Raw genomic sequence first — 24,029 nt, forward strand, 5'->3', positions numbered from 1 at the left:
AGCTACACCATAGGAGCCCATTGCCAGCAGTGTATCAACTCCATGAGAGGCTGACTGTCGCTGCAACTGGACGGTGCACCAGGCGGTACTTTGGATCAGCATGCGCCCAGGGAGGTGTACCCACTACACAGACTGCTTACATTCCAGGCATCCATCCCTGGGAGCATACTGCCCTAAATGTTAGCGCCCCCTGCTGCACCATCCAGCCCTAGCAGCTGTCAGCCCCTCATAGAGTTTGACAGGCAGCTGTCAGTGGGCTCTTGTAGTGTAGCTGCACCCACCGCTGGAACCTCAGGCACAGGGGCTACACTGCATGGTACATGAGGCCTGAAAGGAGGGCAGGAAAGGGGGAGCGATGATCTGTGTGTATAATATATCTGTGCCGTCATTTCCCAGATCTGGCAGCGGTGACATCTAACCTGACAGTGTGCTCGGTGCCCCTCCTCCGCTCCAAGACCGAGGAGCCTCTGTTCATCTGTGAGCCTGGCCAAGACATGGGAGAGGAGGTAACGTGTGACATTTCTATGACGTCCCTGAAGAGCCCGCCATCTTTCTTCTTTAGGAACCGTCTGCCTGGAATTGTCGCAGTTGTCTTCCGGAGGGCAAGTGGTGACAAGCCGCAGAGCACCCCAGATTTCAATCCAGATTTGGTTAAAAGTATCAGGACAAGTAGATTGGGACCCCGATTTAGTCCCTTAGGCACGTAGTTTTTATAACTCCTTCGCGCAGGCGCCTCCCAGCCCTTTAAGGGGTTTCTGACAGCAGGGGGGGTGGGGTTTAGGGTCATGTCACCACCGTGATTGGCTGTCTTGGCAGTCACATGATCGGAAAGGTCCCGATCGCAAGGAGAGATCGAGACCTTTCCGTGGGACGCTGGCGCGCGTGCAGGGCGAGCGCTCTCAGAACATTTGTTTGCAAATGGTACGCAATATGCGGCCGCATGGCGTCACGGCCCAGCCACTGAGAGGCCACATATTTGCATACGCTCAGGGTGAAGAGGTTTAAAAAATGTCCACACCCGTCTCCCCTCTCCTCCGGGTCTCACAGGCTTTCCTGAGGCAGCGGGAGCCATTGGCACCAATTGCTGTCAATCAAAGCTAGGGATGAGGGAGGGGGGGTTAGTGCTGAGTCCCACTGTCCATGTTGATGGGCACAGCAGCAGGGCTCTGGAGCGAGCCCGAACGAGTGCCCCCATGGGAAGCAGCTTCCTATTGGGGGGCACTTGCCAGGGAAGAGGCCTGAGAAGAGGAGGTTCGCAGCCACTCAATTCTAGAGCAGGTAAGTATAGACATGTTTGTTTTTTAAATCCTTTACAAATAAAAAAGCACCCCAACGCCTGTCCTACCTACCCCATCCCTTAACACTTACCTGGCCCCTGTCACTGCTCCAGGTCTGCCTCTAGCAGCACTCTCCTCATTTCCTCCTTTACAGGAGAAACTGAAGGAAGTGGAGCCGTAGCCTGCTGCCATCATTCAAACTCCTGTGAAGAGGGAGTGGGGGCGTGGCCTAGGGCACTGTGCATGTCTATGGATGCACACAGCCTGACTTAGGAGTATGCAGGCACTGATGCTTGGCAGCAACTGCTGTCAATCAAAGTTAGGGATGAGGGAGAGGAGGGGGGGATGGGTTGGTGCCGAGTCCCGCTGTCCATGTCGATGGGCTCAGCAGCAGGGCTGTGGAGCGAGCCTGCACCAGTGCCCTCATGGGAAGCAGCTTCCTATTGGGGGGCACTTGCCAGGGAGGAGGAGCCAGCAGGCCTGAGAAGAGGAGGTTTGCTGCCACTCTGTGCAGTTCTAGAGCAGGTAAGTATAGACATGTTTGTTTTTTAAATCCTTTACAAATAAAAAAAAAAAAACAAAACACCCCACCGCCTTTCCTACCTACCCCATCCATAAACACTTACCTGGCCCCTGTCACCGCTCCAGGTCTGCCTCTAGCAGCACTCTCCTCATTTCCTCCTTTACAGGAGAAACTGATGGAAGCCGTAGCCTGCTGCCATCACTCAAACTCCTGTGAAAAGTGATTGGGGGCGTGGCCTAGGGCACTGTGCATGTCTATGGATGCACACAGCCTGACTTAGGAGTATGCAGGCACTGATGCCTCCTTAGCACCCGGCTTGCTTCAGGAGTCTCCCAGAAGAAGGAGGAGTGGATGTTGCTGGCTGAAGAGGTGGTAAGTGACCTCTCTGAGGTTAGACTTAATGACTTTGGTACCAATGTTCCCATTGGGTGAAGACATTGGGGGGGGGGCTCTCTGCTTTTTGCAGAGTCCCAGAAGCAACAGTGCAAGCCTTATGTTTTACAAATCAGCCCCCAAGTAACAATATAAAGGGGTCCCCAGCGCTGCCATCAATGTGGTTTTACAGTCCTCCAGAAAAAGGCTGTACCTCCAGCAGTTAGGGTTCTTTGTTTGTCACTGTCCCCTCAACATCACAAATTCGATCGACCAGACTCATCCATACCTCCATGTTGACCATTCATTTTTTTTTTTTTTTTTAGAGTTTCCCCGTTGTGTCACCAGACGCCGCCCGTCTCTCTCCTTACCAGAGCGTCCTGTCCTTCTGCGCGGAGGGATGATGGGGGTCCGCCTGTGGATCTGCAGATTTATGGTGCTACGTGGTGAGCTGAACCACCACAACGAGAATAGGACCAACAGCGCCCCACAGTGTTTATATTCCTTCACTACAACCGTCCTCCCCGGCGCCCCCTCCCTGTGTTGTTGTATGGTCACTGTGGGGTTATTACATACTCGCTTCAGTCACATACTGTAGTCTCAGTCAAGGATCTTGTCACATCAGCCAAATCTGGCACTGAAGGTGTTCAATGGCCACTCCACCCAATACCACAAAGACATTAAAGAAGAACTCCCGGCAAAATGTGTATTTTCCCATACAGTGCTGCTTGGGTTCGCTGCCCGTTTTTGTCTAGGGGATTGCAGAGCGGAGATATACTTACCTATGAGTGCAAGACCGGCACCCACTGCTCCTACCCCCATGAGCTAGTGGTCTTGTGAATGGACTGCTCCTGACGTCATCACGCCCATAGACTGGTTCTGGATGTCAGGAACAGTCCACTGCTAGACATGGGGGAGCACTGTTTTCCAAGGGTTGAAGGATCGGGTAAGTATAGCTATAATGTACCTACCTATGAGCTCAAGACCAAAGCCCACCGCTCCCACCCCCGTGAGATAGCGGTCTTGTGAATGGACTGCTCCTGACGTCATCATGCCCATAGATCGATTCTGAATGTCAGGAACAGTCCACCGCTAGACGTGGGGGAGCGCTGTTTTCCATGGGTGGAAGGATCGGGTAAGTATAGCTATACTGTACTTACGGTACCTATGAGCTTGAGACCAGAGCCCACCGCTCCTACCCCCGTGAGCTAGTAGTCTTGTGAATGGACTGCTCCTGACGTCATCATGCCCATAGACCGGTCCTGGTCGGCAAGAACAGTCCACTGCTGGACGTGGGGCAGTGCTGTTTTCCAAGGGTTGAAGGGTCAGGTAAGTATAGCTATACTGTACTTACCTATGAGCGCAAGACTGGTGCCCACCGCTCCTATCCCTGTGAGCTAGTGGTCTTGTGAGTGGACAGCTCCTGACGTCATCATGCCCATAGATCGGTTCTGGATGTCAGGAACAGTCCACCGCTAGACGTGGGGAAGCGCTGTTTTCCCAGGGTTGAAGGATCGGGTAAGTATAGCTATACTGTACTTACCTATGAGCGCAAGACTGGTGCCTACTGATCCTACCCCTGTGAGCTAGCGATCTTGTGAGTGGACTCCTCCTGACGTCATCACACCCATAGACCGGTTCTGGACATCAGGAACAGTCCACCACTGGATGTGGGGGAGTGCTGTTTTCCCAGGGTTGAAGGATCGGGTAAGTATAGCTATTCAGGTATGAGCACCTATAAAATCCCAACTTTTTACGTTTCTTTTTGACTGATTTTCATATTCAGGGATGTGGTGGCTGAATGTACCAACCGGACCTATTATGATCCTTATAGCTCTTCCTTGCACCCCCGAACACAATGAGCTGTTAACCCATGCAGTGCACCACATCCCCACTGCACGGAAAAAATATCAGTTTTGCCAGGAGCTCTTCTTTAAAGCAGAACTAAACCAGTTTCCCAAAATAGCTGCAATCAAAGCAAGCCGGGATTAATAACAGTCATGGTTGCTCGTGCTCTCAGCTGAACGCTCAAGCCGTCAAATGGCTGATCACATGTGCAGCACCGTGACAACTGCAGATCAAGCAGGGGCTAAGATGGCGGCTTCCTTGGCGGTGAAGGAAAGGAGGGTGTAGTTCCGCTTTAGTAAACCAGTGCATTCAACAGTGTTAATATTTCGGGGTATAAATCGTCCAATAGGCTCTTTCATCTCTCGGGGGCTCCGGCACCAAGGTATTCCTTCCTCACTCCTCCGGCTGCTTTCTGTGCACCTTAGAGGAAATTGATCTCTTGGCCTGTTGAAGCCTAGATTCACACCTATGCGGGTTGCGTTTGAGCCATTCCTGCATTGTGTTTTGTGTTGCCTTTTGCAACTGTGTTTTTGCCACATTTTTGATGCGATTTGCGTTTTTTTTTTTCTAGCTGCTAGGAAGATTTAAAATGCAAAACGCATCAAAAACGTGGCAAAACACGGCAAAAACGCACTACATGCTTTTCTGCAGCATTTCCATTGAAGTCTATAGAACCAAAAATGCAACTTTATGCTTTCAAAAAAAGTCCTTAACCCTTTTGCAAAAAATGCACCGGGGTGAAAACGCAGAGATGTGAACCTGGAAATCGTTTTAAATGGACTCTGCAAAACGCTGCGGAAACTGCTTACGTGTGAAGCGAGGGTTAGGCACATTGACAGGTCCTCCTGAAATCGAACCTTCCTTGCCGATACTTCTCCTGCTTTGTTCTTCCATCTGCTCTAAGCCGCAGATATGCTTGGTAATGGGCTGAATGAGAGAGAGATGTGCGTTTCCCCATCACACTTCCGGTCACACCTATACAGTTTGCTTTTTTTCCATTTTGCAGTGCTTTTTGCAGTTTGTTTCGGTTTTTGATACGTTTATACTGTGTTTTTGTTCAGCTTTTTTTTTTTTCTTCTTGTTCAAGATTTTTTTTGTTGCTGGGCAGAATAAAAATGCAAAATGCAAAAACGCACTACCATGCATTTCAGCAGCTTCCCCATTGAACTCTATTGTAGCAAAAAATGCTTCTTTTTGTTTTGAAAAAAGTCCCCAACCCTTTCCAAAAACGCAGTGGCTCAAAAAAAAAAAAAGCCTAGATGTGAACATGTTCCATAGGAAGCCATGGTAAATGGACTGTAGTGTGATTCAGCTTTTTTTTTGTTGTTGCTGGGCAGAATAAAAATGCACAACGCAAAAACGCACCGCCATGCATTTCAGCAGCTTCTCCATTGAACTCTATTGTAGCAAAAACCGCTGCTCTTTGCTTTGAAAAAAGTCCCTGACCCTTTCCAAAAACGCAGTGGCTCAAAAAAAAAAAAAGCCTAGATGTGAACATGTTCCATAGGAAACCATGGTAAATGGACTGTAGTGTGATTCAGCTCTTTTTGTTTGTTTTTTGTTTTGCTTTTTGTTCAAGTGGAATTTTTTTTTTGTTGCTGGGCAGAATAAAAATGCAAAATGCAAAAACGCACTACCATGCATTTCAGCAGCTCAAAAAAGCACAGATGTGAATATGTCCCATAGGAACATGGTAAATGGACTGTAGTGCGCAATTCAGCTTTTTTTTTTTTTTTGGTTCAAGTGTAAATTTTTTTGTTGCTGGGCAGAATAAAAATGCAAAACGCGGCAAAAACGCACTACCATACATTTCAGCAGCTTCTCCACTGAACTCTATTGTAGCAAAAACCGCTGCTTTTTGCTTTGAAAAAAGTCCCCGACCCTTTTCAAAAATGCAGCAGCTCAAAAAAAGTATAGATGTCCCATAGGACTGTTCACATGTATGCCTTTTTGAGCTGCTGTAGTGCGATTCTTCTTTTTTTTTTTTTTGGTGCTGGGCAGAATAAAAATGCAAAACACGGCAAAAACGTACTACCATGCATTTCAGCAGCTCAAAAAACACAGATGTGAACATAGGAAACCATGGTAAATGGAACTGCAGTGCGATTCAGCTTTTTTTTTTGGTTCAAGTGGAATTTGTTTTTGTTGCTGGGCAGAATAAAAATGCAAAACACAGAAAAAATGCACTACCATGCATTTCAGCAGCTCAAAAAAAAGCCTAGATGTGAACATGTCCCATAGGAAACCATGGTAAATGGATAAGTGCGCAATTCAGTTTTTTTTTTTTTTGGTTCAAGTGTAAATTTTTTTGTTGCTGGGCAGAATAAAAATGCAAAACGCGGCAAAAACGCACTAATGTGTAATTTTTTTTTGTTGCTAAACAGAATAAAAATGCAAAATGCAAAAACGCACTACCATGCATTTCAGCAGCTTCTCCATTGAACTCTATTGTAGCAAAACCGCTGCTTTTTGCTTTGAAAAAAGACCCCGACCCTTTCCAAAAATGCAGCAGCTCAAAAAAAGTATAGATGTCCCATAGGACTGTTCACATGTATGCCTTTTTGAGCTGCTGTAGTGCGATTCAGCTTTTTGTTTTTTTTTTTGGTGCTGGGCAGAATAAAAATGCAAAACCCGGCAAAAACGCACTACCATGCATTTCAGCAGCTCAAAAAAAGCCCAGCCCATAGGAAACATGGTATATGGACTGTAGTGCGATTCCGCTTTTTTTTTTTTTATTGGTTCAAGTGTAAATTTTTTTGTTGCTGGGCAGAATAAAAATGTAAAACGCAAAAAACGCACTACCATGCATTTCAGCAGCTTCTCCATTGAACTCTATTGTAGCAAAAACCGCTGCTTTTTGCTTTGAAAAAATTCCCTGACCCTTTACTAAACCGCAGCAGCTCAAAAAGCCTAGATGTGAACATGTTCCATAGGAAACCATGGTAAATGGACTGTAGTGCGATTCAGCTTTTTTTTTTTTTTTGGTTCAAGTGTAATTTTTTCTTGTTGCTGGGCAGAATAAAAATGAAAAACACAAAAACGCGGCAAAAACGCACTACTATGCATTTCAGCAGCTTCTCCATTGTATCAAAAACCGCTGCTTTTTGCTTTGAAAAAAGTCCTGACCCTTTCCAAAAACGCAGCAGCTCAAAAAAGCTGAGATGTGAACATGTCCCATAGGAAACCATGGTAAATGGACTGTAGTGCGCAGTTCAGCTTTTTTTTTTTTTTTGGTTCAAGTGTAATTTTTTTTTGTTGCTGGGCAGAATAAAAATGCAAAACGCAAAAACGCACTACCATGCATTTCAGCAGCTTCTCCATTGAACTCTATTGTAGGAAAAAAATGCTGCTTTTTGTTTTGAAAAAATTTCCTGACCCTTTACTAAAATGCAGCGGCTCAAAAAAGCCTAGATGTGAACATGTCCCTTAAGAAACCATGGAAAATGGACTGTAGTGCGATACAGATTTTTTTTTTTTTTTTGGTGCTGGGCAGAATAAAGATGCAAAATGCAAAAAACGCAGCAAAAACGCACTACCATGCATTTCAGCAGCTCAAAAAAGCACAGATGTGAACATAAGAAACCATGGTAAATGGACTGTAATGCGATTCAGCTTTTTTTTTTTTTTTTTTTGTTGCTGGGCAGAATAAAAATGCAAAAACACAGCAAAAACGCACTACCATGCATTTCAGAAGCTCAAAAAAAGCACAGATGTGAACATGTCCCATAGGAAACCATGGTAAATGGACTGTAGTGCACAATTCTGCTTTTTTTTTTTTTTTTTTTGGTTTAAGTGTAATTTTTTTTTGTTGCTGGGCAGAATAAAAATGCACAACGCAAAAACGCACCGCCATGCATTTCAGCAGCTTCTCTATTGAACTCTATTGTAGCAAAAACCGCTGCTCTTTGCTTTGAAAAAAGTCCCTGACCCTTTCCAAAAACGCAGTGGCTCAAAAAAAAAAAAAGCCTAGATGTGAACATGTTCCATAGGAAACCATGGTAAATGGACTGTAGTGTGATTCAGCTCTTTTTGTTTGTTTTTTTTTTTGTTCAAGTGGAATTTTTTTTTGTTGCTGGGCAGAATAAAAATGCAAAATGCAAAAACGCACTACCATTTTTGTTTTGAAAAAAGTCCCCGACCTTTTCCTAAAATGCAGAAGCTCAAAAAAAGTATAGATGTCCCATAGGACTGTTCACATCTATGCTTTTTTGAGCTGCTGTAGTGCGATTCAGCTTTTTTTTTTTTTTTTGGTGCTGGGCAGAATAAAAATGCAAAATGCGGCAAAATCGCACTACCGTGCATTTCAGCAGCTTCTCCATTGAACTCTATTGTAGCAAAAACCGCTGCTTTTTGCTTTGAAAAAAGTCCCCGAACCTTTCCAAATCTGCAGCAGCTCAAAAAAGCCGAGATGTGAACATGTCCCATAGGAAACCATGGTAAATGGACTGTAGTGTGATTCAGCTTTTTTTTTTTTTTTGGTTGCTGGGCAGAATAAAAATGGAAAACGTAAAAACGCGGCAAAAACGCACTACCATGCATTTCAGCAGCTTCTCCATTGTATCAAAAACCACTGCTTTTGGTTTGAAAAAAAAGTCCTGACCCTTTCCAAAAACGCAGCAGCTCAAAAAAGCATAGATGTGAACATGACCCATAGGAAACCATGGTAAATGGACTGTAGTGCGATTCAGATTTTTTTTTTTTTTTTCTTGGTTCAAGTGTAATTTTTTTTTGTTGCTGGGCAGAAAAATGCAAAACGCACAAGCGCACTACCATGCATTTCAGCAGCTTCTCCATTGAACTCTAGTGTAGCAAAAAACGTGTTTCTGATGTGTTTATAATCTCTCTAGCAACAAGAAAAAGACAACCCCCCTCCGGTCCCCCGCTCCCCCCCCTTGACCAGTACTCCCAATAGCGAGCTGCTTGCTAATGGGGGCACTGGTGTGTACTCACTCCTGAGCCCCGCTCTATACGTTCATCATACATGGAAAGTCGCAGCTGCCCTTCACCTGTTACCAAACCAATCAATTCAAAACAATGTTCCTTCAGGATTATATGTGCTTTTGAACATGTCATGCGTGTGTTTTCCCTGTAAAAGCCTCCCGTGTCTTGGCATCCGGAACCCGAGACCGCAGCTGAGAGTCGCCATCTTGGATGTCAGCAGCCCCAGGAAACTTAAGTGACATGCTGTATATTCCCCTTCAATCTTCCTCTTGCAGCTACATAAAAGTTATGTAGGGGGAGGGGTGTGGAGCTGGACCAGCACAGAGAGTAATTAGACCCTCCCAGAAGAGGCGAGGCCTATGATCTGCAAGGAGAGGGGTCTGCTAAAGAGAGTAGTCACCTTAACCCCTTGGTGCCAGCGCCTCCCGGCCCTTTAAGGGGTTTGTGATGCTGGGAGGCAGGGTCATGTGACTACTGTGATTGGCTGTCATCTGATCGGAAAGCTCCGGATCGCAAGTAGCTATGGGGACCTTTCCACGAGGCTCCGGTAAATGTGCCGGGAGCGTGCAGAGCATCGGGTACGCAAATATGCGTCAAGGCCCAGCCACTGAGAGGCCTCATATTTGCGTGCTGTCAGCACCCTCAAGTCGCAGCAAAGTAGTGGAGAAACAGAAACCAGCTGCTAGAAAACATTGAAAGTATTAGGCTCCATTTGCACTTGTGCGACTTCAAAATTGTGCGATTTTTATACGATTTTGGATTTGACCAAGGATGATTGTGTGTACTGTACTCAGTTGCATGTACAACATTCAGGTGGGACTTTGGTGTGTTTACATTGAAGTCTATGACCCTCAAAGTCGCACAAAAGTCAGACCGAAGTAGTGGAGGAATGGAAACCAGCTGCTACAAAACATTGAAATTATTAGGCTCCATTCACACTTGCGCGACTTCAAAATCATGCGATTTTCATGCGACTAGCTTTGACCAAGGATGATTGTGTGTACTTTACGCAGTCGCACGTATAACATTCAGGTGCGGCTTTGGAGGGTTTACATTGGTCCGACTTTTGTGCAACTTGAGTGTCATAGACTTCAATGAAAACCCTCCAAAGTCGCACCTGAATGTTATAAATGCGACTGTACAGCACACACAATCATCCTCAATCAAAGCCAAAATGCAAGAGTACAATCCCAACGCCCACGTTCCTTCGTTAACAATGGCGGTGTGTATAAGTGGGTGTTGCAGTGACCAGCGCTTGGAACCGAAAAGAATCAGCAAGAGAGAAGGTCACCAGCACACCAAGGATCACCACTATGGACCCATGTTGGTGATCCTCGGTGTGCTGGTGACATTCCCCCTTCGTCAAAGTTGCCTGACAATCGCACGATTTTGAAGTCACACAAGTGTGAATGGAGCCTAACATTTTCAGTGTTTTGTAGCAGCTGGTTTCCATTCCTCCACTACTTTGAAGTCTATGACCCTCAAGTTGCACAAAAGTCGGACCGAAGTAGTGGAGGAATGGAAACCAGCTGCTACAAAACACTGAAAATGTTAGGCTCCATTCACACTTGTGTGACTTCAAAATCGTGCGATTGTCAGGCAACTTTGACTAAGGGGGAATGTCACCAGCACACCGAGGATCACCAATATGGGTCCACAGTGGTGATCCTCGGGGTGCTGGTGACATTTTCCCTTGCCGATTCTTTTCAGGTCCAGCCGATGGTCACTGCAACACCCACTTATACACACCGCCATTTTTAACGAAGGAACGTGGGCGATTGGATTGTACTCTTGCATTTTGGCTTTGACTGAGGATGATTGTGTGTGCTGTACAGTCGCATTTATAACATTCAGGTGCGACTTTGGAGGGTTTCCATTGAAGTCTATGACACTCAAGTTGGACCAAAGTAGTGGAGGAACTAATTTTGAGTTGCTCAGATATGAATGGTACCCATTGGGAAACATGGGGTGCGACTTTGAACCCCAAAGTCTCTTAACAAGTCGCACAAGTGTGAATGGGCTCTAAAGGCCAAACTTTTTTACGTTTTGGATAGAGTGGGGAGGGCTTAGACCCCCCCCAGGGGCAGACTGACCATTTGGAAACTTGGACACTGCCCGGGGTCAGTAAGGGGCCCCATGAGATGCTCCTGGTACCTTTTTCATAGGCTTTTTTGAGTTTGGGAAAGTACACAGGGGCCCCATGATCCCCTATTGCCTGGGGGCCCCATGAGTTGTCAGTCCGCCCCTGGACTCCCCTGTCAGTTTTTATTGCCCCCCCATAAGGGAGATTCCTCCTATTTGTCCTGTTTACCTTTCTCATTGAAAGTAAAGAATACCCCAAATTTTGGGCTGTCCCCAGTAAATAGAGGGGAAATTTTCCAATGGGGGACATTAGTTCTGGTGACCTGGAGGGTCCCGAATGAATTCCCTTGTTTTCCTGGGATTATTTCTCACTTCCTGTGTTGGCGATGGGACAGGAAGTGAAGGAAAATCTCCCCAAATGGGACAATAAACTGAGGTTATAACCCTCACTTGCTCTACCCAAAACAAAGAATGGTTGCCTGTAGTTCTGCTTTGAACCACTTGTTTTCTTGTAGCTGACATTTTTCAAGTTTGTGACAGGGTCTCTTCAAACTGTAGGTGGGCTGACTAGGTCAGTTTCAGGTTGAAGCAGCCAATTCTTCTATCTTTTGTAAACCCCAATTCTGTGACCTCATTATTACCACTCAGAGTTGGATCACCCATTGGAGAAGAACCAGACTATCATTTGGCCTTTGCAGTAGGACAGAACTGTGAGTGGCGGTGGGGAAATTTCAACTCTGGATCCAGTTATCCAGCCAATTAAAGCGAAGTATAATTTTGGGTGGAGTCGGCCTCCAGCAACGGACGTAGAAGCGCGCACTTTAGTCTCATGAATCCGACTCTAAACTGTGTTTTTATAGAGAGCAGTCTTGGACCTCACAAACGTTTTCTATAGCCTCCAGCTCTGTGAACTCCTCAATCCCACTTTGGAAAACGCTTTTGTTTTTGAAACGTTTTGTCTGATACTCTTTCCTGTTTCTAAGTTTGATATATTGACGGCTCCTTTTCGAGTGATTTTATCTCCACGTTGTAAATAAGAGATTCACAGACAATCTTGTGAAGAATTTTAATATTGTCCTGGTGTTTTTATGTACTTTGCAGTGCCCAATCTAATGCAATATATTTAAATAAAGTATTTAATGGTGCCCGCTGTCCTGTGTCGTCTCTGGCAGATGAAACCCTCGCAAAGGCTTTAGTTTACTTACATAGTTAGTCTGGCTGAAAAAAGGCAAAAGGTCCATCCAGTTCAACCATTTAAAAAAAAAAAAAAAAAAAAAAACCCTTACCCCTTAACCACTTCCAGTCCGGACACTTTCACCCCCTTCCTGTCCAGGCCAATTTTCAGCTCTCAGCGCTATCACACTTTGAATGGCAATTGCAAGGTCATGCAATACTGTACCCAAATGAATTTTTTACTTTGGTATTTAAAAAAAAAAAAAAAAAAAAAAAAAAGTAAAAAATTCATTTGGGTACAGTATTGCATGACCTTGCAATTGCCATTCAAAGTGTGATAGCGCTGAGAGCTAAAAATTGGCCTGGACAGGAAGGGGGGGGAAGTGTCTGGTCTGGAAGTGGTTAAGGAGTAAGGGTTTTTTTTTTTTTTTTTTTTTTTTTTTTTTAGACAAATAAAGCTTTATTTTGGTGGTATTTATTCACCGCTGGGATTTTTTATTTTTTTAAATGAAAGTAAAAAAATTTAGAAAAAAAAGTTTTTCTTATAACATTTGGCAAATAAATAATATTTCTTCATAAATCTTCAAAATGTATTCCGTTATCTTTTTAGTACAAAAAAAAAAAAAAACCAAATTAGTTTATAACCAAAAATTAATTTTTTTAAACATTTCTTTACATACTGTCACCCTAGCAGTACAGTGTCACCATGTACTTGTGGGGGGGGTGATGATTTTTTTACACTGATTGCTTTTACATTCTTTATGGGTGTAAAAGCAATGATTTCTACTTTCTGGCTGCATTCTTGCAGCCATTGAGAACTACTGTGTGAGCTGTGCTTGGTCACAGCTTGTCACCTGGTACAAGGCTGTTGTGAATGGCCTTGTACCATGTGACCTCTGTGATCATTCACAGATTTCACACGTAGTAAGCAATATGTCAGAAGTGACATCTTGCTTACTACTCTGATTGGTCACAGCTTGTCACATGGTACAAGGCTGTTGTGAATAGCCCTGTACCATGTGACCTCTGTGGTCATTCACAAATTTCACACGTAGTAAGCAATGATGTCAGAAGTGACATCTTGCTTACTACTCTGCATGTGATCACCGATTGGCCAATCAGTGATCACATGATCGGGACCTTGCTTGCTACTCTGCATGTGATCACTGATTGGCCAATCAGTGATCACATGATCGGGACCTTGCTTGCTACTCTGCATGTGATCACTTATTGGCCAATCCGTGATCACATGATCGGGACCTCGCACAGAGGTCCCGTACGACGATCAGTGTTCCAGTGTCCAGAGGACACAGCGGGTACCGGATTGTGGTGCTGCGCGCTCCCAGGGAGTGGGCACAAGCAGGGGGCCGTTTATAAACGTCCACCCGCCCCTGCACTGCTACTGTCCAGCCGTTTATATACAACGGCCGGACAGGAAGTGGTTAAGTCTCCACGCACACGGGGTGTATTGATAACGCTGGTAATGTTAGCTGTGTAAAGTCACATTAAAAAGTTTTCCAGCTTTTTTTTTTTAGCGTTTTCCAAAAACGCCAGTTTGAGGTGCTTTACCGCATTTTTCAGAGTTATTTACAGCTAAAAAACGCCTCTAGAAGCCCACTAGTTCTGGGGGTTTTTTTCCAGCCAAAAAACGTTGATTCCAGTCTATGTGTGTATGGACACATAGGATAACATGCTGGGGGGGGTTTACTGGCTGTAGAAAAAAAACCATCAAAAGCCAAAAACAGCCGCTGTAAAAACATCCCGCATGCATGAGGACTATGGTGATACTGTACTGCTAGGGTGACAGTATGTAAAAAAACAAATCTAAAAAAAAAAATGTTTAAAAAAATTATAATTTTTGGTTATAAACTAATTTGGGTTATTTTTATTTTTTTTTGTACTAAAAAGAGAACGGAATACATTTTGGCCAAGATTTATGAAGAAGTATTGGTCACTGAAAACGTTTTATTTTTTTCGATAACCGTGTGACCTCTAGGGCTTTTTGTTTACATGTAAAAATCCTAGATTGTAAGCTCCCAGGATCAGGCCCTCCTATCCCTCTGGTATTGAACTGTATTGTCTGCCGTTATATTGTAAAGCGCTGAGCAAACCGTTGGCGCTATATAAATCCTGTATAATAATAAATGTTTTTTGTTAGAAAATTAGTTAGACCCCCCAAACTATAGATTATATATACAAAAACTGTAGCAGCTGACTTAAAAAAACAAAAACAGCCACTCACCTGTCCCACGATGTCTTCCCCGCAGCCCGTTTAACCAGCAGTCTGTTGTTCCAGGCTCCGGCATCTTCAGTGTGGGTACCCGGCTGTGACAGCTTGCGGCTTCCCAGCCGGGTACCCACTGCGCATGCGCGAGTAGCGCTGCACTTCCTGAATGGGCCCCGTAGTCTTCTGGGACCTGTCGCGTGTCCCAGAGGACTACGGGGAGGGAGGGTAGGAGGACAAATTCCACTCCCGATTGCCTAGGCGAACGCAGCGGAAGTGGATACCTGTCAATTTCTGGTACCCACGCACCCCCTGCTCCCCAAAGGTGCCAATCCTTAATGGGGAGCTGGGGACCAGTCTTTAACCGCTTGCTGCCCTGCCACTGTATATATAAGTGTGCAGGGCGGCAGTGGAGCGCAAAACCACGTTTTAAAACTGGTTCCGCGCTCCCGATGTTTTCGCCGGCAGGGGGCGCGCTCCTGCCGACCCGCGGGTGACACCATTCGATCCCGGAGGGATCAATCATTAGATTTCAGCCAGTGATGTCTGGCTGAAATCAGATGATCGGTCCCTGTCCTATCCTGTGTTGACAGTTGCACAGGACAGGATATGATGTCATTCTTCTCTGCCTGGACACATTCCGTTCCAGACAGAGAAGAAGACACAGTAAAAGTGAGTAAAACAGCACATACCCAGTTAGAACACACCTAGGTCACATTTAACCCCCTGATCGCGCCCCCCCCCCAGTTAACCCCCTTCCCTGCCCTGTCACCAGTGTCACTGATCAGTGAATCGATTTTTACTGATCACTGTATCAGTGTCGCTGGCGACTTCCGATAGTGTTAGTGCCCCTCCCAGATAGCGTCAGATTGCCCACTAATACACCAGTAGTCCCGTTTAACCCCTTCATCCCCCCCCCCCTAGTTAACCCCTTCACTAGTGTCACTGATCAGTGAACCGACTTTTACTGATCACTGTATCAGTGTCGCTGGCGACTTCCAATAGTGTTAGCGCCCCTCCCAGATAGCGCCAGTTTGCCCGCCAGTACACCAGTAATCCCATCTAACCCCTTGATCGCCCCCCCCCAGTTAACCCCTTCACTGCCCTGTCACCAGTGTCCTTGATTACAGTGAACAGATTTTTACTGATCACTGTATTAGTGTCACTGGTGACTTCCGATAGTGTTAGCGCCAGTTTGCCCGCTAATGCACGGGATTTTTTTTTTTACCAAAAACATGGAGCAGAATACATTTTGGCTTAAATTTATGACTAACTTTGAGTTTACAATATATTTTTTATAGCTGAAAGTAGAAATATTGTTTTTTTTCAAAATGTGTTTTTTTTGTTTATAGCGCAAAAAATAAAAAGCGCACAGATGATAAAATACCATCAAAAGAAACTCTATTTGTGTGAAAAAAAAGACGTAAATTTCGTTTGGGTGCAGCATTGCATGACCGCGCAATTATCATTTGAATTAGTGCAGCGCCAAACAGCAAAAAAAAAGCCTGGTCATTAAGGGGGGTATATCCTCAGGAGCTCAAGTGGTTAAAAGGGAACTTCCCCTTTTGGGTGGAGCTCAGCTTTAACCAAAGCACAGCTCCATTCTTACTGATTTCCTGAAGAATGGGAGGAATTGGCACCATGCTTGCACCACTCATCTAAACCTAAAAATGGAGCTGAGGCTGCTAGGAGTACATGTCTGTCCTGCTGTGCCTGACAGACACAGCACAGAGAACATGAGAGCTGGAGCTGCATGTCCCAGATTTCTCTGCAGTCCATGCTCAGAGCAGAGGGGGAGTTATTAACCCTGCAGGCTCTGCTCATGTAGTGTGATTACTGCACGGGCAGAGAGGGATGTGGGCTGTCTTCTGCCAAATTTCCTGTTTGGGATGACAACACAGTGCCTCTGCTGAACTGAAATCCAGACTGAGGCAAGGTGCCAAGTGTCATTCAGAGACTCCGCCCACAATCCTATGAGCAGGAGGAAAGCAGTCATGTGACCGCTAGTAACATCACGTGAGTTTTCAAATAAATGACATACCTGTTCAATGGATACACTTTGCTAGAACAACTTTAGTGTAGACTGAGCTTACAAATACTTCATCTATGAACAATGACCCAATCAGAAAGCAGACGAGAGTCGGTGTATAGAGAATATATCCCTTCCCATTGGGATACTTTTATTTCCTCTACATATCAAAAACAAGATCTAAGCAAGGTAACAATGGCCGGACTTCGCCATCACAGTAGATATGTACAGTCCGAGACCTGCCGCTGGAATGTGAGCTTCATACTGGCTGGGATCACACGGGAACCGCCAAACATCAGACCTGGAAAATGAAAAAACACAGATTTATCTCCTACAGGACCAGCAAATGGTCTGCCAAGAAACAGTCAGTAAAAGTCACTATAGGTGCCCGTTACTGACACTTTTTCAAGAAAGTAGTTGACTGCTAAATGCAGAGTGGAAATGCATGCCAAGAATTCCGGCACCGGAGAGGTGGAGGGATCCCCTGCTCAATGATGCTTGTATAGTCCTGGCTGTGCCATCAACACAATCAGCGGCAGGAGATACACAGCCTGCAACATAAGTGCCACTGCCCACAGACGACTGAGCTACCTTCCGCCCGCTGCCCACCGACGACTGAGCTACCTTCCGCCCGCTGCCCACCGGCGACTGAGCTACCTTCCGCCCGCTGCCCACAGACGACTGAGCTACCTTCCGCCCGCTGCCCACCGGCGACTGAGCTACCTTCCGCCCACCGGCGACTGAGCTACCTTCCGCCCACCGGCGACTGAGCTACCTTCCGCCCACCGGCGACTGAGCTACCTTCCGCCCACCGGCGACTGAGCTACCTTCCGCCCGCTGCCCACCGACGACTGAGCTACCTTCCGCCCGCTGCCCACCGACGACTGAGCTACCTTCCGCCCGCTGCCCACCGACGACTGAGCTACCTTCCGCCCGCTGCCCACCGGCGACTGAGCTACCTTCCGCCCACCGGCGACTGAGCTACCTTCCGCCCACCGGCGACTGAGCTACCTTCCGCCCACCGGCGACTGAGCTACCTTCCGCCCACCGGCGACTGAGCTACCTTCCGCCCACCGGCGACTGAGCTACCTTCCGCCCACCGGCGACTGAGCTACCTTCCGCCCACCGGCGACTGAGCTACCTTCCGCCCACCGGCGACTGAGCTACCTTCCATCCACTGCCCAAAGGCGACTGAGCTACCTTCCATCCACTGCCCAAAGGCGACTGAGCTACCTTCCATCCACTGCCCAAAGACGACTGAGCTACCTTCCATCCACTGCCCAAAGACGACTGAGCTATCTTCCTCCCACTAATGACTGGGCTAGGCCCCTGCCAACTGACTACAAACAATTGGATACATTCCTCTCAATGGCCACCAAAGATTGGGCTACATTCCTTCTATCATCCAAAAATGGACCCCTACTGACCACTCTAATGAGCGGTGAACTGCCCTGGAGACCTCTCAACTAGAAAAGAGATGTTATTACATGTTAATTATCTTAGTGGCTACAGTTTCCCTCTATAAAAGCACATGGGGGCTCTTCTCCCATGCAGCTGCTGTCACTTTTGAAATCGGCATGGCTGTGTGAGTCTTCCGCACATTGCACAGAGACCTCACCCTACTGTCCCACATGGGCCGGCACAGGGAAAGTCATTCTTGGAATTCACTCATAACAAAAACACATTTCACAACATAACTGTGCATCAGAAACGTCAATACAACTTTGGGTTGGTTTTTTTTTTAGGGTGGATGCAGATGAACATAAAGGGAGGGGGTGAGAGTATAAACGTGGTAAAATGTGCTTTTACTTCATAACATGCTAATTTTTTTTGTTCTAAACATTTTATGCATGGCCTTCCAAATCAAGCAAAGAGAAAAAAAATGATATACATACATAGAATATATATATATTTTAAATAAAATATTCTGTTTAGTTTTTTTGTGCACATGTGTATATATATAATATATATATATATATATATATATATATATATATATATATATATATATATATATATATATACACACACACACACACATATACATACATACATATACATACATACATACACACACACACACATATATATATACATATACACACACATATATATATACATACACACACACACACAGTGGGGCAAAAAAGTATTTAGTCAGCCACCAATTGTGCAAGTTCTCCCACTTATAAAGATGAGAGAGGCCTGTAATTGGCATCATAGGTAGACCTCAACTATGAGAGACAAAATGAGAAAAAAAATCCAGACAATCACATTGGCTGATCTGGAAAGAATTTATTTGCAAATTATGGTGGAAAATAAGTATTTGGTCACCTACAAACAAGGAAGATTTCTGGCTCTCACAGACCTGTACCTTCTTCTTTAAGAGGCTCCTCTGTCCTGCACTCATTACCTGTATCAATGGCACCTGTTTGAACTTGTTTTCAGTATAAAAGACACCTGTCCACAACCTCAAAGAGTCACACTCCAAACTCCACTATGGTGAAGACCAAAGAGCTGTCCAAGGACACCAGAAACAAAATTGTAGACCTGCACAAGGCTGGGAAGACTGAATCTGCAATAGGCAAGCAGCTTGGTGTGAACAAATCAACTGTGGGAGCAATAATTAGAAAATGGAAGACATACAAGACCACTAATCTCCCTCGATCTGGGGCTCCACGCAAGATCTCACCCCGTGGGGTCAAAATGATCACAAGAAAGGTAAGCAAAAATCCCAGGACCACACGGGGGGACCTAGTGAATGACCTGCAGAGAGCTGGGACCAACGTAACAAAGGCAACCATCAATAACACACTACGCTGCCAGGGACTCAGATCCTGCAGTGCCAGACGTGTCCCCCTGCTTAAGCCAGTACATGTCTGGGCAAATCTGAAGTTTGCTAGAGAGCATTTGGATGATCCAGAAGAGGATTGGGAGAATGTCATATGTCAGATGAAACCAAAATAGAACTGTTTGGTAGAAACACAACTCATCGTGTTTGGAGGAGAGAGAATGCCGAGTTGCATCCAAAGAACACCATACCTACTGTGAAGCATGGGGGTGGCAACATCATGCTGTGGGGCTGTTTCTCCGCAAAGGGACCAGGACGACTGATCCATGTACAGGACAGAATGAATGGGGCCATGTATCGTGAGATTTTGAGTGCAAACCTCCTTCCATCAGCAAGGACATTGAAGATGAAACGTGGCTGGGTCTTCCAACATGACAATGATCCCAAACATACCGCCCGGGCAACGAAGGAGTGGCTTCGTATGAAGCATTTCAAGGTCCTGGAGTGGCCTAGCCAGTCTCCAGATCTCAACCCCATAGAAAACCTTTGGAGGGAGTTGAAAGTCTGTGTTGCCCAGCGACAGCCCCAAAACATCACTGCTCTAGAGGAGATCTGCATGGAGGATGGGCCAACATACCAGCAACCAACCTTGTGAAGACTTACAGGAAACGTTTGACCTCTGTCATTGCCAACAAAGGATATATAACAAAGTATTGAGATGAACTTTTCATATTGACCAAATACTTATTTTCCACCATAATTTGCAAATAAATTCTTTCCAGATCAGCCAATGTGATTGTCTGGGTTTGTTTTCTCATTTTGTCTCTCATAGTTGAGGTCTACCTATGATGCCAATTACAGGCCTCTCTCATCTTTTTAAGTGGGAGAACTTGCACAATTGGTGGTGACTAAATACTTTTTTGCCCCACTGTATATATATACACACACACACACACACACACACACACACACATATATACACACAAAATGTTCATTTTTTTTTTTGAATGGACTCTTCATACAGTAGCTGTCCTGCGATCCTTTTTGAATGCTCTCAGACAAGTCTGCCACCAACACAACGTATACGCACACATCTTACCCGATTCAGCATCCTGACACCGGCCCCTCGTCATTCCTGCTTCTTGGGGTTATTGACAGCCACGTAGTGATACAAGACGACCAGCAGGAAGAGGGAGACCCCCAGCATGTTGGCGAAGATGGCGAGCTGCACGTCTGTGATCATCCTACAGAGACAGAAACACGTCATCAGTCCATTCTGCACAAACCCACCACCCTTGTGTAACCATCTCCAGAGACCCCTCTGCTGTGCATCACCTCCTCCTGCTCCTTTCAGTGCCACCGACAGACACTGCAGTTGACGATTTTGTGACTTCAACATACACTATTCATAAAATAAATAAAAAAGGATCCAAGACTGAAGCACCATATCGCAAACACACCAGATACAAATTTTTTCCAGCCAGCTGCGGACGATGACTTTTGTACTTGTGAAGTGCTTCAAACGTTCAACTGGGCAAACTAGTACATAGAGCCAGCCCAGTCTACATACAAGCCTTGATGAAGGGGCGGTCTGGCTCCCGAAAGGCAATGGCTCTAGTCGATCTTACACTGCAATACATTTGTATCTGGAATAACAACGTGTGGTGTAGGCCTTTATTCTCTTCCTAGTTATATCATGCAGGGAAATATGTGGAAATCTATTGGTGTATAGAAGATGCTAGATCAGAATCTACAAACCTTGTTCAAACAACGGAATACTGATAGGACAAAACCTAGGGCTTTATCCCAGAAATCTGATGAAGCTATCACCTGATGAAGTCGTGAGATTAATTATGCAACGCACTGGGCGGAGCCAGGTGATGTCATCGCACATACTGGAAGTGCACCACCGATTCCACAACCCTTGTTTGAACACCACCGCAACCCCACTGAATACTGATAGGACAAAACCTAAGGCTCCATCCCATAAATCTGATGAAGCTACCCCTGATGAAGTCAAAAGATCAATGATGCAACGCATTGGGGGGAGCCAGGTGATGTCATCGCACATACTGGAAGTGTGTGCACCACCGATTCCACAACCCTTGTTTGAACAACACCGCAACCCCACTGAATACTGATAGGACAAAACCTAAGGCTCCATCCCATAAATCTGATGAAGCTACCCCTGATGAAGTCAAAAGATCAATGATGCAACGCATTGGGGGGAGCCAGGTGATGTCATCGCACATACTGGAAGTGTGTGCACCACCGATTCCACAACCCTTGTTTGAACAACACCGCAACCCCACTGAATACTGATAGGACAAAACCTAAGGCTCCATCCCATAAATCTGATAAAGCCACACCCTGATGAAGTCGAAAGATCCATGACGCATCAAATTTAAACTTCTAACCCTGACCTACAAAGCCGTTCACAACACTGCCCCTGACTACCTCACCAACCTGATCCCCAAGTACCGCCCTACCCGTACCCTTCGCTCCTCACAGGACCTCCTTCTATCCTGCTCCCTGGTCTCCTCCTCCCATGCACGACTGCAAGACTTCTCCAGGTCCTCCCCCATCCTCTGGAACTCACTGCCCCAATCCATCAGACTGTCGCCTTCCCTCCTCACATTCAGGCGCTCCCTCAAAACCCATCTCTTCAGGGAAGCCTACCCCACCCTCACCTAATGGCCATTCTCCCTCTTTCCTCCCACCCCTCATTCCCCTCAGCCACTTCCTACTGTACCATTACCCCCTCTCTCCTAGATTTTAAGCTCGAAAGAGTAGGGCCCTCTTACCCCTCGTACGTTGTTTGTGATTGTTGTACTGTGCCATGTATTGTCCCCCCCTATATTGTACAGCGCTGAGCAAACCCGTTGGCGCTATATAAACTCGATGTAATAATAATAATGATGCAACGCATTGGGCGGAGCCAAGTGATGTCATCGCACATACTGGAAGTGCACCACCGATTCCACAACCCTTGATGGAACAACACCGCAAGCCCACTGAATACTGATAGGACAAAACTTAGGGCTTTATCCCAGAAATCTGATGAAGCCACCCCCTGATGAAGTCGTGAGATTAATGATGCAACGCACGGGACAGAGCCAGGTGATGTCATCGCACATACTGGAAGCGCACCACCGATTCCACAACCCTTGTTGGAACAACACCGCAACCCCACTGAATACTGATAGGACAAAACCTAAGGCTCCATCCCAGAAATCTGATAAAGCCACCCCCTGATGAAGTTGTGAGATTAATGATACAACGCACTGGGCTGAGCCAGGTGATGTCATCGCACATAATGGAAGTGCACCACCGATTCCACAACCCTTGTTTGAACACCGCAACCCCACTGAATACTGCTAGGACTAAACCTAGGGCTCCATCCCATAAATCTGATGAAGCTATCACCTGATGAAGTCAAAAGATCAATGATTCCACGCATTGGGCGGAGCCAGGTGATGTCATCGCACATACTGGAAGTGCACCACCGATTCCACAACCCTTGATGGAACAACACCGCAACCCCACTGAATACTGATAGGACAAAACTTAGGGCTTTATCCCAGAAATCTGATGAAGCCACCCCCTGATGAAGTCGTGAGATTAATGATGCAACGCACGGGACAGAGCCAGGTGATGTCATCGCACATACTGGAAGCGCACCACCGATTCCACAACCCTTGTTGGAACAACACTGCAACCCCACTGAATACTGATAGGACAAAACCTAAGGCTCCATCCCATAAATCTGATGAAGCCACCCCCTGATGAAGTCGAAAGATCAATGATGCAACACATTGGGGGGGAGCCAGGTGATGTCATCGCACATAATGGAAGTGCACCACCGATTCCACAACCCTTGTTGGAACAACACCGCAGCACCTCTGAATACAGCGCCTTGCAAACGTCTTCCTGACCCCTTTTGTTGGGATTTTATGTGATAGACCAACACAAAGTGTCAGATAATTGTGGAAAATGTTAAATGGTTTTCAAAACAGTTTACAAATAAATATCTGAAAAGTCCTTAAAGTGGACCTTCACTCAAACATGAAAGTGCCGCTATTCCCACTCCCCACCTCCACTCAAGATGTACTTTTGTTAACCTTTTTTTTTTGACAGGTACAAGCCCCCACTTCCTTACCTAGACAAGAACGATGCATGCATAAGCACAACCCCACCCCCTCTCACACGCTAGCAGCCTCCTGTGACACGTCGCACATCCCAGGGGGCCGCAGGACTAGTCCCACAGCAGAGCGTGATCTCGTACATGTACAGCAGAGCCAGCTGTGATTCCTCAGTCTATGGTGTACGAAACGACGGGGAAAAAAAATAAATATCAGGGTCGGACTGACAACTCATGGGGCCCCCGGGCAATAGGGGATCATGGGGCCCCTGTGTCCTTGCCCAAACTCAAAAAAGCCTATGAAAAAGGTACCAGGGGCATCTCATGGGGCCCCCTACTGACCCCAGGTCCAAATGGTCAGTCCACCCCTGTATATACGTGATTATTCATTTCTGGGTAGGGGAGGCGTGGCCACGGCTGTCAATCACCGGGTCCCGGATGGTGATTACTCGCCGGCACCCAGTGATTGCTGAGGACCTCCAATAGGGAGGAGAACTGATAGTAAACAACACAGTTCTCTCCCCTGTCAGCTCCTGCACACGGCTCTGCACAGCACAGCCATCCAAAGCAGTGTGATTACAGTGAAGCACAGAGACCATGTTGTCAAACAGCACAGTTAACCCTTTGA

General features: G+C 46.1%; 2 protein-coding genes across 2 annotated transcripts in view; one reads left to right on the plus strand and one right to left on the minus strand.

The window, feature by feature from the left end:
* The window catches only part of AGBL5 (AGBL carboxypeptidase 5), a 160,131-nt gene extending 153,759 nt beyond the window's left edge, over positions 1-6,372 (plus strand). The window contains exons 17-18 of the mRNA XM_089665235.1: positions 397-506; positions 2,499-6,372. Coding sequence (XP_089521361.1) covers positions 397-506; positions 2,499-2,576 — 188 coding nt within the window. The 3' untranslated portion in view covers positions 2,577-6,372. The remainder of the gene's footprint in view (positions 1-396; positions 507-2,498) is intronic.
* A 10,214-nt stretch (positions 6,373-16,586) lies between these two features.
* OST4 (oligosaccharyltransferase complex subunit 4, non-catalytic) lies at positions 16,587-20,504 on the minus strand. The gene is made up of 2 exons (XM_089665231.1): positions 20,360-20,504; positions 16,587-16,770 (listed from the first exon to the last, which is right to left on the minus strand). Exon 1 carries the CDS (start codon positions 20,501-20,503, stop codon positions 20,390-20,392), a length of 114 nt encoding a protein of 37 aa, XP_089521357.1. The 5' UTR covers position 20,504; the 3' UTR covers positions 16,587-16,770; positions 20,360-20,389.
* Positions 20,505-24,029: the final 3,525 nt, after the last annotated feature.

Source organism: Staurois parvus, unplaced genomic scaffold (assembly GCF_062004578.1).
Source record: "Staurois parvus isolate SC_StPar_1 unplaced genomic scaffold, SC_StPar_1.0 ptg002155l, whole genome shotgun sequence".
NCBI lineage: Eukaryota > Metazoa > Chordata > Amphibia > Anura > Ranidae > Staurois > Staurois parvus.

Bases quoted from the DNA above. Each gene is read 5' to 3' on its own strand.
- OST4 (XM_089665231.1), bottom strand. From the start codon at position 20,503: ATGATCACAGACGTGCAGCTCGCCATCTTCGCCAACATGCTGGGGGTC.